We start from the raw sequence: 20,351 nt of genomic DNA, 5'->3' as shown, positions 1-20,351 counted from the left end.
GGAGTGGGTCTAGGGTTTCTGGGATTATGCTGTTGATGTGAGCCATGACCAGTCTTTCAAAGCACTTCATGGCTACAGACGTCAGTGCTACGGGTCGGTAGTCATTTAGGCAGGTTATCTTAGAGTTCTTGGGCACGGGGACTATGGTGGTCTGCTTGAAACATGTTGGTATTACAGACTCAGTCAGGGACATGTTGAAAATGTCAGTGAAGACACTTGCCAGTTGGTCAGCACATGCTCGGAGTACACGTCCTGGTAATCCGTCTGGCCCTGCGGCCTTGTGAATGTTGACCTGCTTAAAAGTCTTACTCACATCGGCTACGGAGAGCGTGATCACATAGTCGTCCGGAACAGCTGGTGCTCTCGTGCATGCTTCAGTGTTGCTTGCCTCGAAGCGAGCATAGAAGTGGTTTAGCTCGTCTGGTAGGCTTGTGTCACTGGGCAGCTCGCGGCTGTGCTTCCCTTTGTAGTCTGTAATAGTTTTCAAGCCCTGCCACATCCGACGAGCGTCAGAGCCAGTGTAGTATGATTCAATCTTAGACCTGTATTGACTCTTTGCCTGTTTGATGGTTCGTCGGAGGTCATAGCGGGATTTCTTATAATGAATTTGGTATCCTGGAATAGCTGACTGATCCTATGATAATACACCAGGCATCAACCCAGTGTTTCAAAGAGTAGGTATGTTAACTATTGATACAGGGTGTTTCTCCATACACCCTAATGATAATGGCTAGGAATAGAGTATTCTTATGTCTGTAAGTGGGCGTGTCCTCTCGCGTGAGCATGCGTTTCCGTGAGCTCACGGTTCTGCCCAGTCGTTGCTGAAGATCTAATGCAGCGTTCATATGCTAGTCGGAACTAGGAAACACTAAAATGTTCCAACATGCTGAATTGTTGAACGCGGCACATGTATAACTACAACCAGTTAGCATGTCTGAAATGTCCAAGTTTCCTAGTTCCGACTATCACTTGAATGCCGTATTATGCCTGGATAGGTATTTTACGTATCAGCTAACCACATGTTATAGCAATCTGTCAATCGATGACACAGTCGATGACGTAGCACGCAACCATTGCTTGATGCATGCGACATCATCCTCCGCGAGGCGGGGGTAATACATACACCAGAGCGGCCCCGACACGATAAAAAAAAATTAGGGTGTGATATGTTTCGCTTCCTCAACTGTCGCTTGTGAGCAGGGTTGCCAATTCGGATATTTTGAAAACGATATCGCGGGTGAAAATGTATGGGTTGCGGGTTTTAAGGCTACTTCTAAATTACACCGCTGCCGCCATGGCATTTTTATGAAATATAATTCACTGTGACCTGCTGCTGCTGATTTATCAGGCAGTGAGGCAGCCTGTTGCTGCGTGAGTGAGATTACACAGACCCACAATTAATTCGAAAACAAATCCAATTTTGTTAAACTCCCATATCTATTGGGTGAATGATAAACTCCCATATCTGTGCCACTAGAGATCCTGTTTCGAATCCAGGCTCTGTCGTAGCCGGCCGCCACCGGGAGACCCATGGGGCGGCGCACAATTGGCCCAGCGTCGTTCAGGGTAGGGGAGGTAATGGCCGGCAGGGATGTAGCTCAGTTGGTAGAGCATGGTGTTTGCAACGCCAGGGTTCGATTCCCACGGGGGGCCAGTATGACAACAAAAAAAATGTATGCACTCACTAACTGTAAGTCGCTCTGGATAAGAGCGTCTGCTAAATGACTAAAATGTAAATATATATTGGGTGAAATACCACAGTGTGCCATCACAGCAGCAATATTTGTGACCTGTTGCCACAACAAACGGGCAACCAGTGAAGAACAAACACAATTGTAAATACAACACATGTTTATTTATTTTCCCTTTTGTACTTTAACTATTTGCACATCGTTATATAGCCATAATATGACATTTGAAATGTCTCCATTCCTTTGGAGCTTATGTGAGTGTAATGTTTACTGTTCAGTTGTTGTTTTTCACTTTTCTTTACCTATTTCACTTGCTTTGGCAATGTAAACATATGTTTCCCATGCCAATAAAACCCTTTAAAGCCCTTTGAATTGAGTGGTGGGGAGGGCAAGAGTGGTGTGTGTTGACTAAGTGCTGCTGCAGGCAGCTGAATCACGTGAGTGAGAGGAGCCAGAAGCACGCGCGCACGCCATGACAACTTCTTACCAGTTGTACAGTCGTGGTCAAAAGTTTTGAGAATGACACAAGTATTGGTCTTCACAAAGTTCGCTGCTTCAGTGTTATGAGATATTTTTGTCAGATGTTACTATGGTATACTGAAGTATTATTACAAGCAATCCATAAGTGTCAAAGGCTTTCATTGACAATTACATTATGTTTATGCAAAGAGTCAATATTTGCAGTGTTGACCCTTCTTTTTCAAGACCTCTGCAATCTGCCCTGGCATGCTGTCAATTAACTTCTGGGCCACATCCTGACTGATGGCAGCCCATTCTTGCATAATCAATGCTTGGAGTTTATCAGAATTTGTGGGTTTTTGTTTGTCCACCCGCCTCTTGAGGATCGACCACAAGTTCTCAATGGGATTAAGGTCTGGGGAGTTTCCTGGCCATGGACCCAAAATGTCGATGTTTTGTTCCCCGAGCCACTTAGTTATCACTTTTGCCTTATGGCAAGGTGCTCCATCATGCTGGAAAAGGCATTGGTCGTCACCAAACTTTTCTTGAATGGTTGGGAGAAGTTGCTCTCGGAGTATGTGTTGGTACCATTCTTTATTCATGGCTGTGTTCTTAGGCAAAATTGTGAGTGAGCCCACTCCCTTGGCTGAGAAGCAACCCCACACATGAATGGTCTCAGGATGCTTTACTGTTGGTATTCCACAGGACTAATGGTAGAGCTCACCTCACAAAGGTGTTTTCCAGATGCCCCAAACAATCGGAAAGGGGATTCATCAGAGAAAATGACTTTACCCCAGTCCTCAGCTGTCCAATCCCTGTACCTTTTGCAGAATATCAGTCTGTCCCTGATGTTTTTCCTGGAAAGAAGTGGCTTCTTTGCTGCCCTTCTTGACACCAGGCCATCCTCCAAAAGTCTTCGCCTCACTGTGTGTGCAGATGCACTCACACCTGCCTGCTGCCATTCCTGAGCAAGCTCTGCACTGGTGGTGCCCCGATCCCGCAGCTGAATCAACTTTGGGAGATGGTCCTGGCGCTTGCTGGACTTTCTTGGGCGCCCTGATGCCTTCTTCACAACAATTGAACCTCTCTCCTTGAAGTTCTTGATGATCCGATAAATGGTTGATTTAGGTACAATCTTACTAGCAGCAATATCCTTGCCTGTGAAGCCCTTTTTGTGCAAAGCAATGATGACAGCACGCGTTTCCTTGCAGGTAACCATGGTTAACAGAGGAAGAACAATGATTTCAAGCACCACCCTCCTTTTAAAGCTTCCAGTCTGTTATTCTACTCAATCAGCATGACAGAGTGATCTCCAACCTTGTCCTCATCAACACTCTCACCTATGTTAACGAGGGTATCACTGACATGATGGCTGCTGGTCCTTTTGTGGCAGGGCTGAAATGCAGTGGAAATGTTTTTTTGGGATTAAATTCATTTTCATGGCAAAGAGGGATTTTGCAATTCATCTGATCACTCTTCATGACATTCTGGAGTATATGCAAATTGCCATCATCAAAATTGAGGCAGCAGACTTTGTGAAAATTAGTATTTGTGTCATTCTCAAAACTTTTGACCACGATTGTAGGTAGGCTATTTAGTTTGTAATTATGGAGACACTTATTTCCAACCCTTTTTCCATAAAACATATAACGTGCTAGAACTGATGTGCGTCAAGAAATAAGGCGACAAAGCAAAGGAAAACGACTTTATGCGCATTAGATAAATTCGCTCAGAGGTGGTTTAAACTGCATTCTAATGTCGACTTTGCATATGGAAAACCATATCAAGCGAAACACGTGCAGTCCTTGGGTCTCGAGCGCTGCGCGAGTGGACATACATTTTTAATTGAAGTTATGGAACTCTTTCGCGTGCTTCTGTTTTGGGGAGAAGTCCACAATGAAACTGACATTAAATGTGGAGAAGGATACATCTATTAGCCATTAAGTAGCCTATTAATTTCTATGCCTATGTAGGCTACTGTAGCCTACCATTTCATACAATAAATATGTTGAAATGACGATATCACTGGAGTCAATGCAAATACATTTGTGCCACTTGTGTAGCCTACCTGGTGCTGGCAAACTGTTTTAATAAATAGCCTATAACTTCAGTTTATTGTTGTGTAGCCTTGTGTTCGTATGCAATTATTAATGGCCATGTTTAGTTCATGAAATGTTAAATTATCAATTGTGATCATGGTCACAGTTCTATCGCAATTGCCGATCAGCTGTTGAAATGCATTAGATTGAAGGTAAATCAATACAGGTTGAAAGAAACACTGGCTCTTGTTGACAAGCATATGCCTATTCAGTTCATATCCATATTATTAATATATGATTCAGTGATTGAAATTACAGCCCCATCATCCTCAGTAGCCTATTCCAGCAGGCTATTGGGCAACAGAAGCACTTCTTACCTCGAAATCGCCTCGTTATTCATGTTGAATAAATGTCTGTCAATTTAAACTAAGCAAGCTGCTAAATCGTCCATTTTACATCTTGCCTAGGCTACTGTAGGCAATCAGGGGCTATAGGCTACCTGCATCTAGCTAACCAAACCATGGAAAAGTTGAATTACAATCATAACCCCAGATTTTAGTCAGTAGGCCTAGCCTATGCCCATTGAAATGACAAGTCAATCTCGCAAATAGGCCATTTATAACGGTTTGTTATAACGGTCTTAACATCTGGCACATAATGGCACAATTGCCAGAAAATAGCCTAACATTTGTTTTTTAAAATTCGTCCAAGTGTTTCTTGCACAGAGATTTCGAGATCATCTGTCCAACTTCATCCCTCAAACTCTAATTGGATTTATCTATAGTTATGCACATGCGCATAAGGGATTTAAAATCAAATCACATTTTATTGGCCACATGCGCCGAATACAACAGGTGCAGACATCACAGTGAAATGCTTACTTACAGCCCTTAACCAACAGTGCATTTATTTTTTAATAAAAAAGTAAAATAAAACAACAACAAAAAAGTGTTGAGAAAAAAAGAGCAGAAGTAAAATAAAATAACAGTAGGGAGGCTATACAGTGGGGAAAAAAAGTATTTAGTCAGCCACCAATTGTGCATGTTCTCCCACTTAAAAAGATGAGAGAGGCCTGTAATTTTCATCATAAGGACACGTCAACTATGGCAGACAAAATGAGAAAAAAAAATCGAGAAAATCCCATTGTAGGATTTTTAATGAATTTATTTGCAAATTATGGTGGAAAATAAGTATTTGGTCAATAACAAAAGTTTCTCAATACTTTGTTATATACCCTTTGTTGGCAATGACACAGGTCAAACGTTTTCTGTAAGTCTTCACAAGGTTTTCACACACTGTTGCTGGTATTTTGGCCCATTCCTCCATGCAGATCTCCTCTAGAGCAGTGATGTTTTGGGGCTGTCGCTGGGCAACATGGACTTTCAACTCCCTCCAAAGATTTTCTATGGGGTTGAGATCTGGAGACTGGCTAGGCCACTCCAGGACCTTGAAATGCTTCTTACGAAGCCACTCCTTCATTGCCCGGGCGGTGTGTTTGGGATCATTGTCATGCTGAAAGACCCAGCCACGTTTCATCTTCAATGCCCTTGCTGATGGAAGGAGGTTTTCACTCAAAATCTCACGATACATGGCCCCATTCATTCTTTCCTTTACACGGATCAGTCGTCCTGGTCCCTTTGCAGAAAAACAGCCCCAAAGCATGATGTTTCCACCCCCATGCTTCACAGTAGTTATGGTGTTCTTTGGATGCAACTCAGCATTCTTTGTCCTCCAAACACGACGAGTTGAGTTTTTATCCAAAAGTTATATTTTGGTTTCATCTGACCATATGACATTCTCCCAATCCTCTTCTGGATCATCCAAATGTACTCTAGCAAACTTCAGACGGGCCTGGACATGTACTGGCTTAAGCAGGGGGACACGTCTGGCACTGCAGGATTTGAGTCCCTGGCGGCGTAGTGTTACTGATGGTAGGCTTTGTTACTTTGGTCCCAGCTCTCTGCAGGTCATTCACTAGGTCCCCCCGTGTGGTTCTGGGATTTTTGCTCACCGTTCTTGTGATCATTTTGACCCCACGGGGTGAGATCTTGCGTGGAGCCCCAGATCGAGGGAGATTATCAGTGGTCTTGTATGTCTTCCATTTCCTAATAATTGCTCCCACAGTTGATTTCTTCAAACCAAGCTGCTTACCTATTGCAGATTCAGTCTTCCCAGCCTGGTGCAGGTCTACAATTTTGTTTCTGGTGTCCTTTGACAGCTCTTTGGTCTTGGCCATAGTGGAGTTTAGAGTGTGACTGTTTGAGGTTGTGGACAGGTGTCTTTTATACTGATAACAAGTTCAAACAGGTGCCATTAATACAGGTAACGAGTGGAGGACAGAGGAGCCTCTTAAAAAAGAAGTTATAGGTCTGTGAGAGCCAGAAATCTTGCTTGTTTGTAGGTGACCAAATACTTATTTTCCACCATAATTTGCAAATAAATAAATTAAAAATCCTACAATGTGGTTTTCTGGATTTTTTTTCCTCAATTTGTCTGTCATAGTTGACGTGTACCTATGATGAAAATTACAGGCCTCTCTCATCTTTTTAAGTGGGAGAACTTGCACAATTGGTGGCTGACTAAATACTTTTTCCCCCCACTGTATATACAAGGGGGTACAGGTGCAGAGTCAATGTACGGGGGCACCAGCTAGTTGAGGTAGTTGAAGTAATATGTACATGTGGGTAGAGTTAAATCATAGCAGTCAAACGAGTTAACATCCATTGATGGAAAATTATCTGGCGAGTTTAATAGAGGCGAATGATCTTTTCTCTTGCGACATATTCCGATTCCTTTATTAGTCACGTTAGCTCACAATAATTATTATTTTGATGTAAAACCAAATTTTGATTTTTACGTCATTACAAATTACGTCAATATTCCTTGTTAATTCGCTCGACAACGTTATGGAAAATGGGTTTATTGGGCAAATGTGGCAACTCCTCTCTTGCTGCTGAAAACATACATTTGGGCTGGTTTTCAGGCCTTGTGTGTTAGTTTTGATTAGTCACTAATTTGTTTGAACCCCGCTGGTGAAGTCAGGAAACGCATTACAGATCATCTGGCTGTATGAAAAATGTATGCACTCACTAAACTGTAAGTCGCTCTGGATAAGAGCGTCTGCTAATAATGACTAAAATGTAAATGTAAATATACGGCGGAGCTGATGGCCATACTGTTGGCCTTGCAGTGGGTGGAGGAAGCTAAACCAGACAGAATAGTTATTTGCTCTGACTCCTGTACAGTGTTAATGAGTCTCCAGTCTTTTAGCTCACGTAGCAGACAAGACCTGCTTTATGAGGTGCTACAAACCCATGGCAGGATTAAGATAAGATTTACTTGGGTTCCAGCCCATGTGGGGGTGGAGGGGAACGAAGCAGTAGATTAACAGGCTAAACAAGCACTTAGTAGTGGGGATGTTGATGTGTCAATGAGCAAGGCAGAGGCAAAAAGACTGATATATACAGTGATGGTGCAGAGATGGCAGGAGCAGTGGAATATAAATATTAAGGGAAGGCATTTATTTCAAGTACAGAGGAAAGTCGGGGAGGGGAGGAAGGCAGGAAGGGACAGAAGAGAGGAGGCTATATTTACAAGATTAAGGGTGGGACACAGCCAGTTGAATAAGACACTAAGCGTGATAGGAAAGCATCCATCAGGAAAATGTGATTATTGTCAGGAAATAGAGACTGTGGAGCATGTATTGCTACAGTGTGGGCAGTATCAGAGGGAAAGAGAGAGGATGAGATTAAGTATGAGGGAGAAGGGTATACAGGAAATTAGTTTAAAGAGTATATTGAGTAGAACGTAATTAGATATAGTATCACATATTTTGTTTTCTTTTTTAAGAGAAACTGGGTTGGCAGGTAGGATTTAGTTTATCCCTTTCTCTGGCCCACACTCCAGTACGGTAGATGGCGGTAATGCATCATAACGTTGGATGCCAACCGCCCATAAACCTCACTGAAGAAGAAGAAGAACCCTGCTGGTGAATGCTCTAGAAACGTCGAATGCGAGGTAGCTGCGTCACAACGTCAGGTCCATACAGAGATCCAGTCCGCGAGGCGTAGAAAGGGTGGCCTTGCAGTGTGTGTGGCTATTCAATACACATTTTTGTAGTTTGCACACACTTTTCCTACAGCCCATTGAAACGAAAAGCGTATCAGGACAGTATTCTAAATTAATTGTGTATCCCCAAGGAGAAGGCGATCACAACGGTTTTGGCATATCTACAACAAGACATGTAAGTTTGGGAGGATGGGCGAGCGCGTGCGTACAATTTAGCCAGCAAAAGCACGCTAGCGCAAGTAGCTAGCTAACGTCGTTGGTTTCGTTATGCCGTTAACTACCTAGCATACCAACATGCTTTTACGAAAGGCGGGAGGAACACCTAGCGATGATAGGCCTTATTTCGTAGCTAGCTATCTGTTAACTACCAAGCTAACTTACAATGCAAGTTAATGATAATGCTAATGTCCGTAAGTTGATTTGCTAACTAGCTAGCGGCAAGGAAGTCGCTAGCTAGCTACTAACGTTAGTCAACTTAACATTAACGTTACTAGTTTTCTGTCTATACTCAGTCACTCATGGGCTAAATTCCCGTTAGCCATTAGTAGAAGCTAGCTAACTATCTAGCTACAGTAATGGAAGTTGTCTAGTTAGTATGGTCAAGTGCATGACTCCGCATGGCATGTGGTGTGCATTCCTGTCCTGTGTACGTTTCAATGAGCTAACGCTAGCTAACTAGCAAGGTAGGAAAATATATTCTACAACTGATTAACATTATTAACTAGCTAGATTAGTTCACCATGGGTTGGCCTTACCTAGTTTGTTAGCTTACGCTAGCCACATGAGAACGGAAATTCCTGCTTCACACAAGATGTAACGTTCAAAGAGCTCAGTTTAGCATAAGTAGCTAGCCAGCCTAAGAGTATTTATTTAAAAAACGACGGACAGTTTAGCTGTAACCGAATGTTTATATTCATACCATGCACATGGCTAGATAATGTCCAGTTGCTCTGAATAAAATGAAAGGCTGTTTATCCTACTGCTGACTAGTTGTAAGGAAGCCAAGCGAGCTGGCTAGTTGGCTAATGATACAGCATGCTCATTGTTGACTGAAGTCCTTAATAGTTGTTAAATGCATATATGTAAGGTCAGCTGTATGGTAATCTAAATTACATTTGCACTGGGGCATTTCTAAACTAACTGTTACAGTATCACATGAGAGCAGAAAGTAGTTGAAAATGAATTAAACTATCAAAAATGTGTTTGAAATGATCACAGTTGAGTTTGCACAGGTAACTTCGCATATGTGAGAGGCATGACAATGTCCGTTTTGAGGACATAGGGACGTTTTAATCAGCTTTGACATTCCGTCAGTATTTTCCATCCTTTTTGATATGATAAACGTGAATCTGTTGACAGTCGGATTGCTTCTTAATAAATACTCAGCCGTTTTCCATTTTGGAACCATCTTGCCTTTACTGTATCGCAGCAAATTGATGCCTTATTGGCAACCTGATATACCTGCCTTTGATGGTGAGCCTTTGTCGCAACTGTGTCCCACCTGCTCCATGCAGGTGCTCCACAGCCGTTTGTCCCGCCTCCCACTCTGTTACTAGCACTGGGGTAGAAGTTACCCTTGGGTACAGCTGTAGGATCAGTGTACCCTCCCTAAATCTTAACTGTAATGATAAGGGGGATTTGCTTGCAGTTTGCTATCCAAGACAACATTGCTGTAAAATACCAGCAGGAGATCCTTCCTCTTCAGTGATGACTGATACAGTAAATCTTGTTCTTCTGAGTCTACTAAAGCCAACCTTTCTGTCCTGAGATTTTTTTGTTGCTTTTCTCAACTCAATAAATATTATGTAGAACGTTGTCATTCATTGAGTTTCTTCATCTGTGTTCCCAGGCATCCAGCGACTGCTAAGTGGTATGACAGGCGGGACTCCGTCTACATCGAGTTCTGCGTAGCGGACAGCAAGGATGTCAAGATCAATTTCGAGAAAGCAAAGTTTGCTTTCAGGTGAGTTGTGACATCAAGTCAGTGGTTTAAAGAAAAGGTTGGACCAGAACTGCTCTAGGCATTTGAAAATCCCTCTAATTCAGTTTAAAGATGTGCTCGGGGACTTTAACGACTACTAAGTACTTTTTAACCCTCCCACTTTGGGCTGGATGTGTCACTGTGTAGTTCATACATGCATAATCTATGAGCAGAATTACTGTTTTACCTCAATTAGCCACAAAATCCCTAGTTTGAAAGAAACTGTTTTTCTGGAAGTTGTGCGGCGCCATTTTCCCTACGTTTACCTCATGTGGGCCAGCCCCCTAGCAATCTGAGTACAACCAATGAGCTTCAGCCCCACGCCGTATGAGTGACAGCTAGCAAGATGCACAGGCAGCAGAGACGGAGAGCAATGATGTGGTGCACATATCTGCACATATGTGATGTAGTATGCCATTTTTAGGGACCACTTTGGCTTGTGAGCGCTACTTTCAGAACTACTGGCTAAGAAGTATACAAAAGTACCAGAGAATCCCTTTAAGTCACATTTATGCTGAAATTCCTTTCACCCCTCCCGTTACCAGTTGTCTTGGAGGAACTGACCAAGTCAAACACGAGAATGAAGTAGACCTTTTCGAAGCCATTGATGAAAATGTGAGTCACTCAATCACTTCATTACATTGTCATCCTGTCCTCAGGACGAGGTACAGATTGCATCCTATGATCTATAACTAATGGAACTTAATTTTGCGGAGTGAAAGTGTTCATGTATCTCTCTTGGACACACATAGGAATCCATACACAAACGCACAGATCGGTCAGTGTTGTGCTGTTTACGAAAAGCAGAACCTGGGAAGCCGTGGCCGAGGCTAACAAAAGAGAAGGCTAAGGTCAGTTATGCTGTCTAATGTATTTGCCATATATATATGTCACACACACTACCGTTCAAAAGTTTGGGGTCACTTAGACATTTCCTTGTTTTCAAAAGAAAAGCAATTTTTTTGTCCATTAAAACAACATCAAATTAATCAGAAATACAGTGTAGACATTGTTAATGTTGTAAATGGCTATTGTAGCTGAAAACGACGGATAAAAAAAAAATCTACATAGTCGTACAGAGGCCCGTTATCAGCCGCCATCAGTCCTGTGTTCCAATGGCACGTTGTGTTTGCTAATCCAAGTTTATCATTTTAAAAGGCTAATTGATCATTAGAAAACCCTTTTGCAATTATGTTAGCACAGCTGAAAAATGTTGTGCTGATTAAAGAAGCAATAAAACTGGCCTTCTTGAGACTAGTTGAGTATCTGGAGCATCAGCAATTGTGGGTTCGATTACAGGCTCAAAATGTCTCAACGTCAACAGTGAAGAGGCGACTCCGGGATGCTGACCTTCTAGGCAGAGTTGCAAAGAAAAAGCCATATCTCAGACTGGCCAATAAAAAGAAAAGATTAAGCTGGGCAGTCTGAGTTATGGCTTTTTCTTTGCAACTTTGCAACTTATTTTTTTCGAAAACAAGGACATTTCTAAGTGACCCCAAACTTTTGAACAGTAGTGTGTGTGTATATATATACACAGAGTGCCTTTGGAAAGTATTCAGACCCCTTGACTTTTTCCCCATTTTGTTACTTTACAGCCATGTTCTAAAATTGATTAAATAAATAAAAATCCACAGCGATCTGTACACAATACCCCATAATGAATACTTATGTAAATAAGGTATATCCGGTTTAGTTTTTTATGACTAAACCTGTTTTCGCTATGTCATTATGGGGTATTGTGTGTAGATCGATGAGGAAAAACATATTTAATCCATTTTAGAATAAGGCTGTAACATAATAAAATGTGGGAAAAGTAAAGGGGTCTGAATACTTTCCGAATGCACTGTGTGTCTATTTTGTTAAAATAAAAATGTAGTATTCTGTGCTTAAGTATTGGTCGATAATTGATTTCGGAACACACTGAATTCTAAATGCACGTAAGGAGCCAGGAAGATGACTTCCTCCAAACAAGCGTCTGCAAGCCTTTTTGTCATACATGATATTCCTCAACAGCTAACTTGGCTCAGCGTTGACTTTAACAACTGGAAAGACTGGGAGGACGATTCGGACGAGGAGCTAGGCAACTTCGATCGTTTCTCAGAGGTAGGAGACGGGGATATGGCGTTCAACACACAAGAAGCAATGGCTAAAGTAAGGGTCCTAGGGCAAATGGTGAACTTGCTCTTGATTGCTGTATGAAAGGTTGGTCAAAGACTGTACAAATGAGTACATAACAGCATTATTATATTTGGCTCAGGCTGTTCTGTGTGATTCTGATTGCAGATGATGAACAACATGGGAGGGGAAGATGACCTACCTGATCTAGATGGTGCTGATGATGTAAGAGCTTCTCTGTGGAGTTCATCCTCTTTTTCTCAGTTTCACTTTACTTGAATTTGTACAAAAACACAATGTCCCACTCTAGTCATGTGCCTCTTGTGTATGGGCTTGCTAATGACTAATCAGTCTCTTTAGAAGAATGTGTGGGACACAATATGTACAATTCAAACCATAGTCTGCGATCCAGACTAACATTTTCCCCTGGTGGCGCTGTTGCCACTAGGTTTTTCCAGTTGGTGGCATCAGCCCATTATTTGGTTGCACCAATTTTTCCTGCGGTGGGATGCAATAGAGAGAATTTAGTAATCATCTTATAAAGTAATTCAGTGCTTTATTAACCCTTCTACAATTCCATAGGCCCTGTGGAAAACAAATTAACGTTTAAAAAACCATCATAAACCCTGTTTAAGATAGAGATATCGTTTTTTTGTTGTTGCATGAGCTGAGTCTCAATATGCCGATATCGCCCTTCCGCATCTGCCATGATGACATCCCAAAAATTGTCCTCACAAAGCGTCTAAAGCCACCGAACGGCTTGGCCTACAAACTATTATGACCCCTCTGTGGAAAGATGAGATCTCATGGAGGCCCCCATAAGTGTCACGGGACTTGTCTGAAGTCAGTACAGCCTCTCCTGCCAATTTCTGTATGTATCGTCCGAACAGTTTGGCCTACACACTACGAACACGTACGCTACCGGTCTTACGACACTTACACTACTGGTCAAAAGTTTTAGAACACCTACTCATTCAAGGGTTTTTCTTTATTTGTACTATTTTCTACATTGTAGAATAATAGTGAAGACGTCAATACAGCTCAGCTGGTAGAGCACGACGCATGTAACGCCAAGGTAGTGGGTTCGATCCCCGGGACCACCCATACACAAACATGTATGCACGCACGACTGTAAGTCGCTTTGGATAAAAGCGTCTGCTAAATGGCATATTATTATATTATTATTATAACACACATGGAATCATGTAGTAACCAAAAAAGTGTTAAACAAATCAAAATATCTTTTTATATTTGAGATTCTTCAAATAGCCACCCTTTGCCTTGATGACAGCTTTGCACACTCTTGGCATTCTCTCAACCAGCTTCACCTGGAATGCTTTTCCAACAGTCTTGAAGGATTTCCCACATATGCTGAGCACTTGTTGGCTGCTTTTCCTTCGCTCTGCGGTCCGACTCATCCCAAACCATCTCAATTGGGTTGAGGTCGGGGGGATTGTGGAGGCCAGGTCATCTGATGCAACTCTCCTTCTTGGTAAAATAGCCCTTACACAGCCCGAAGGTGTGTTGGGTCATTGTCCTGTTGAAAAACAAATGATAGTCCCACTAAGCCCAAACCAGATGGGATGGCGTATAGCTGCAGAATGCTGTGGTAGCCATGCTGGTTGTGTGCCTTAAATTCTAAATAAATCAGTGTCACCAGCAAAGCACCCCCACAGCATAACACCACCTCCATGCTTTACGGTGGGAAATACACATGCGGAGATCATCCGTTCACCCACACAACATGGAGATCATCCGTTCACCCACACAACATCTCACAAAGACGCAGTGGCTGGAACCAAGAATCTCCCATTTGGACTCCTGACCAAAGGACACATTTCCACTGGTCAATCAATCAAATGTTATTTATAAAGCCCTTTTTACATCATCAGATGTCACAAAGTGCTATACAGAAACCCAGCCTAAAACCCCAAACAGCAATCAATGCAGATATAGAAGCTCGGTGGCTAGGAAAAACTCCCTAGAAAGGCAGAAACCTAGAGAGGAACCAGGGCTCTGAGGTGTGGCCAGTCCCCATCTGGCTGTGCCGGGTGGAGATTATAACAGTACATTATAACAGTACATGGCCAAGATGTTCATACGTTCATAGATGACCAGCAGGGTCAAATAATAATCAGTGGTTGTATGAAGAAGAAAAAAAATATAGTTTTTTTGTAGAGGTTGCAACAGGTCATTACATCAGGAGTAAATGTCACTTGGCTTTTCATAGCCAGGCATTTAGAGGTTGAAATAGCAAGTGCGGTAGAGAGTTGAAAACAGCAGGTCTGGGACAAGGTAGCACGTCCGGTGAACAGGTCAGGGTTCCATAGCCGCAGACAGAAGAGTGGAAACTGGAGCAGCAGCACGACCTGGTGGACTGGGGACTGCAAGGAGTCCTGAGGCATGGTCCTAGGGCTCAGGTCCTCTGGGATGGGGGTGAGAGAGAGAATTAGAGGGAGTATACTTAAATTCACACAGGACACCGGATAAGACCGGAGAATAACACCAGATATAACAGACTGACACTAGCCCCCCGGCACATAGACTATTGCAGCATAGATACTGGAGGCTGAGACATTGCTTGTGTTTCTTGGCCCATTTTAGTCATTTAGCAGACGCTCTTATCCAGAGAGACTTAGTGAGTGCATACATTTTTCATACTGGCCCCCCGTGGGAAACGAACCCACAACCCTGGCAATGCAAGCGCCATGCTCTACCAACTGAGCTACAGGGGACTATTCCACAAATTAACTTTTAAGAAGGCACACCTGTTAATTGAAATGCATTCCAGGTGACTACCTCATGAAGCTGGTTGAGAGAATCCCAAGAGTGTGCAAAGCTGTCATCAAGGCAAAGGGTGGCTATTTGAATAATATAAAATATATTTTGATTTGTTTAAAATTTTTTGGTTACTACATGATTACATATGTGTTATTTCATAGTTTTGATGTCTTCACTATTATTCTACAATGTAGAAAATAGTAAAAAATTAAGAAAAACCCTTGAATGAGTAGGTGTTCTAAAACTTTTGACCAGTAGTGTAAGTGTCGGTTGTTTTGCTCTAGGACACCATAAGACTCGTTTGAAGCCTCTGGTACCAGTAAAAAAAAATAATTGGAGTATATATGGAGATAGTTTAGTGCCTAAAATAAGGGGTTAAATACATGCCAACATCATTTTTTTTAAAGTTTCCTGATCTTACTCATATCTCTCAGATATAGGACAGACGCTTCAGAACAAACTTCCCTTTGATATTTCTGGGAGACTATGTTCCATGTAGTGAATCTATTATTCAAGGTGTTTCTATGGGCTAATAACAGTAATGCCAAATTTCAATGTTTCATTAAATTATTTATTTTTAGTCTTGGGTGGTATACCATGTATACTGGGGTATTTGGAAATAACCACTGGATGGGTTTTCAATGCCGTTAACTATTTCTTTGAAGTTTTTCAATACATTTTAATATTTGTAGCTACTTAAGTAAATACCTGCAATACCTTAGGCGATGAAGCAGATCGCGTTATTCATTTCACCTGTCACATTATTTTACATTATGAAGCTTACCATAGTTCCCCAGAACAGTTGTCAGTCACGTGTTTGTTTGTAAATAGCACAACAGGAGAAAGCGGGAGCAGGTGAGTCCAGCTGTGTATTGACAGGGGTCACGTGTTTCTTTGCTTCAACAGAGTGATCTGGGACGTGCAACTATAGTTTTCCTTCACAGAAAATACATTAGTGCAACACATTCTGCAGAAAATAGCTTCATTGTCATCAGAATGAATTTAGCCAGCTGCATTTCCTAATATTTGCTTAAAGTTAATCTTGCATTTTACTGGAGAAAAGTAGGCTGGCTACACTGAGAAAAGTACTGGAGAAAAGTAGCTACGCATCAGCCAGATCGCTTTCTGCTGATAGAAGGCCTGTTTTGGAATTCTCATCTGCGTGGAGAAGTGCAACTGAAGCACGAAATTAGTCTAATGCCGAGTAGAATGACAATAATAAGCATTTTATATCTGTTTACAAAACACAGCAAGATATGTCTTATGCCCTATATTTTTTTCCTGAATTATGCATTAACGCGACCTTTAAGTTTAACTTGCTAGTTGGCTGAATTAATAGGGTGACAGGGCATCATTGTGTTTAGCGTTGTACCATGTTTGAGAAGTCAAAGCCCTTTGGATGAGTTAGTTCTACAGCTGCCACTATCTTGATTTCCTTGCGTTTTTTTCTCCTCTCAGTTCTCTCGCCCGTCTTCTCCCCTTCCCTTTTCTCCGTTCTCGGAGCAGAGCAGGCAGCCCCGTTGCCCTAGCGACTCCACACAGACACAAGGTGTAGCCTACACATGCTGCTCCAGAGCCAGTACTGTTCTTCCTTCAGACAAGCATGCGTCAACTTTGGTCATTTGTACAATGTCTCTTGTTCACATTCGCTTGTAAATTTCCGAACTCACCAAAAATGATATTCCGTAGCTTCCAGTGCATTCGGAAATTATTCAGACCCCTTGACTTTTCTACATTTTGTTAAATTACAGCCTTATTCTAAAATGGATTCAATTCCCCATAATGACAAAGTAAAAATGTGTTTTTAGAATTTTTAGCAAATGTTATTTATAAAATAAAAATTAAACGGATCACATTTACCTAAGTATTCAGACCCTTTACTCAGTACTTTGTTGAAGCACCTTTTGGCAGCAATTACAGCCTCGAGTCTTCTCGGGTATGACGCGACAAGCTTGGCACACATGTATTTGGGGAGTTTCTCCCATTCTTCTCTGCAGATCCTCTCAAGCTCTCAGGTTGGATGGGGAGCGTCGCTGCACAGCTATTTTCAGGTTTCTCCAGAGATTTTCAATTGGGTTCAAGTCCGGGCTCTGGCTGGGCCATTCGATGACTTTCTCTCTACTTTGCTCCGTTCATCTTTCCCTCGATCCTGACTAGTCTCCCAGTCCCTGCCGCACCGTAGGGATGGTGCCAGGTTTCCTCCAGACGTGACGCTTGGCATTCAGGCCAACGTGTTCAGTCTTGGTTTCATCAGACCAGAGAATCTTGTTTCTCATGGTCTGAGAGTCCTTTAGGTGCCTTCTGGCAAACTCCAAGCGGGCTGTCATATGCCTTTTACTGAGGAGTGGCATCCATCTGGCCACTCTACCATGAAGGCCTGAATGGTGGAGTGCTGCAGAGATGGTTGTCCTTCTGGAAGGTTCTCACATCTCTACAGAGGAACTCTGGAGCTCTGTCAGAGTGACCATCAGGTTCTTGGTCAGCTCCCTGACCAAGGCCCTTATCCCCTGATTGCTCAGTTTGGCCGGGCGTCCAGCTCTAGGAAGAGTCTTGGTGGTTCCAAACTTCTTCCATTTAAGCATGGAGGCGGCCACCATGTTCTTGGGGACCTTCAATGCTGCAGAAATGTTTTGGTACACTTCCCCAGATCTGTCTCGGAGCTCTACGGACAATTCCTTTGACCTCATGGCTTGGTTTTTGCTCTGACTTGCACTGTCAACTGTGGGACCTTATTTAGACAGGTGTGTGCCTTTCCAAATCATGTCCAATCAGTTCAATTTACAACAGGTGGACTCGAATCAAGTTGTAGAAACAGCTCAAGGATGATCAATCGAAATAGGATCCACCGGAGCTCAATTTTGAGTCTCATAGCAAAGGGTCTGAATACTTATGTAAATGAGGTATTGCTGTTTTTTATTTGGATGAAATATGAAAACATTTTAACTGTTTTCGCTTTGTCATTATGGGGTATTGTGTGTAGAATGGGGTATTGACGAGAGAAATACATAATTTAATCCAGTTTAGAATAAGGCTTAGACTAGATGGTTAGGAAGTGTAATAAGACTACTGAGATGGTTTCATCTAACATGTTATGATTCCAAATATTTTGATCCAGCCATTGAATTTTGGGTTGACAATTAGGCTATTGTAGTTATATTTAACTGTTCAAATAGGGCTCAAGAATTTTCAGATTTGTTTTGTTCAATAGAGATTGATTTGCCTACATCTTTATGTGCACTAATATCTATGCTTATTTATTAAGGGCTAATTCACCACCTGAATAAGTGGAAACTCAAACATTAGCTAGGTCGCTAACTCTAAATATAATACCCACCTACTTCCCAGTGAGACTTATGCAATCACAATGGCGGATGCGCATTTTGCATGCTCCATATCTCAAACGCCATAGGCCTATAAAATATATTTGTTGTAAAATGGCTGCTATTGAGCTCAATATTGAAAGCTGAGAAATGCCTCTTCAATGGTGACACCCGTATAACACAGGATAGCTGTTTCCCCACAATTGGATTCTGAAATGTTATACAATCAGAAGAAAAAATCTTCCTGGGAAAGGCAGTGAGTGGCCCACTCATCACAGCAGCAGGCCCCAGCTAAACGGGCACTGTGCCATGGCAGACACTTTCATTACAGTAATCATGCGGATAATGCTCTTTACTGTTTTGAGCAAATCATGGTTTTAGTCTCTTAGAAAATATGACGTTTTGCGTGAGGTGACCATGTAGAATGTGCAGCTCGCACCCGTGCGACCAATTTACAAATTGAACTAACACAGCCAAGTCAAAGGGCTGCGAAATGTGACAATTGTCAGTCTGGAGCCCTTTCATATGTAATTTTATCTCATGCTTGTTTCTATTCCTGTTTAGGATGAGTCTGCAGATAGTGACGATGAAAGTAAGTGAAATGTTTTCTGATCAGATACTGAGCTTTCTAATCATTTTTATACCCTGACATCCCTTAACCCAGAAATGTTTTGGTGCAAAAGTGCTATGCAAAGTATATTGTTGTTTTTATCATATGGCCATTTATTTACTTTCCATTATTGATTTTTTTCAGAAATGCCTGATTTGGAATGAAAAACCTCAATCCTGGAAAGAGGGATGGAAGAAAGGAAGGAGGAATCATAAACTATCTTGAAATTGAAGGCAGTGAAAAAAAACTTCTACAGAAATGAGTCGGTAGCCATGTTTAAATCCATAGCCTCTGCTCCAGAGCTAATTTCTAATCAATCCACTTAAGGTTGATATGCATAGTGTTGTATAGAGTAGCAGTCTCCACTTCCATTTGCAGTGCTGCACTCTTGGCGTATCCTGTTTTACTATTAATTATTAGAGTAAGCATTCATGATTTGTTTCGGAAGTACTGTATAGTCATCCTCAACCTAGAAAGCAATATATGTGGTGAAGAGATTGTCAAGTGTAATGAAATGAAAAGTAATTAAACATCTGTTTTATCCCCCCCCCTCCAAGGTTCTGTGTGTTAAGTTAGTTGATCAGTGTAGTTTCTTAAAATAATGGGGGGGAGAACTTGATTTTGAAGACCATAGCTACATCCCTCAACAGTTTACATTTTCTGTTTGGTTCCCTCTTGTGAGCCTCCCCTGTGGTATACAGATAGTGATCAGAGAAACAGTTCCATGTTTCTCTGTCTTCCTCACCTGTTAAATCGCAAACAGTTTATCAATGTTATGTTCAAAAGCTTTTGAATGTTCTGGAATTCTTACAGGCATCTGTCTTGACGTGTTGCTCCCCACGATCAATTTCTTTATTTTACTAATCCTGTATTACTATTTGCGATCTAACAGCAGTTGAGTTATTCATCACACATTTACACATGAGGCGACACAGGAGTAGAACTTACCCATTCCTATCTGTTTAGGCCTCTGAAAACATCTGGATTTGTCTTTTACTCTCAAGAATATTCCATCTGTTTAGAGTTATGGCAGTTAATACTCCTGGGCCTCCTGTGGTGAGGGGGTTGTTGATATGAGATGGTAAACATGTATGATGACCTAATTATATTTGCACTGTCAAGAAAATGGAAGTCAGCTGAGACAAATATAAACGTAGTTATTGGTGTGTGTAAGTCAACCTGTCAGGTTATCACAGGCTGAAGAATTTAAATTGATGTTGAATTGCAGTGAATTTTTTAAAAAATTGTCTACATATTTCTAATAAACTGTCTAAGACTCATATTTCA

At 41.8% G+C, this 20,351-nt stretch overlaps 1 protein-coding gene across 2 annotated transcripts; it reads left to right on the top strand.

The window, feature by feature from the left end:
- The first annotated feature begins 8,154 nt into the window (after positions 1-8,154).
- Positions 8,155-20,351, top strand: LOC311148286 (prostaglandin E synthase 3-like). Of its 2 annotated transcripts, none has more exons than XM_084185199.1 (8): positions 8,155-8,432; positions 10,107-10,220; positions 10,784-10,853; positions 10,991-11,089; positions 12,252-12,389; positions 12,522-12,578; positions 19,019-19,046; positions 19,209-20,351. In XM_084185199.1, coding segments are annotated over exons 1-8 (528 nt in total). In that variant the 5' UTR covers positions 8,155-8,430; the 3' UTR covers positions 19,229-20,351. The 2 variants fall into 2 exon arrangements, with proteins under 2 accessions (XP_084041325.1, XP_084041326.1); XM_084185200.1 differs by having other exon boundaries at positions 8,209-8,432; positions 12,252-12,341.

Source organism: Coregonus lavaretus, assembly GCF_964263955.1.
Source record: "Coregonus lavaretus genome assembly, chromosome: 20".
NCBI lineage: Eukaryota > Metazoa > Chordata > Actinopteri > Salmoniformes > Salmonidae > Coregonus > Coregonus lavaretus.
Note: the sequence above shows the minus strand (reverse complement) of the source record. Positions and strands in the feature narration are given on the sequence as shown.

What these genes read in the sequence shown, in the direction of transcription:
- LOC311148286 (XM_084185199.1), top strand. An exon ending in CACAAGAAGCAATGGCTAAA is followed by an intron (nt 12,390 to 12,521) that starts GTAAGGGTCCTA and finishes TTCTGATTGCAG; the next exon opens with ATGATGAACAACATGGGAGG. An exon ending in TGCAGATAGTGACGATGAAA is followed by an intron (nt 19,047 to 19,208) that starts GTAAGTGAAATG and finishes GATTTTTTTCAG; the next exon opens with AAATGCCTGATTTGGAATGA.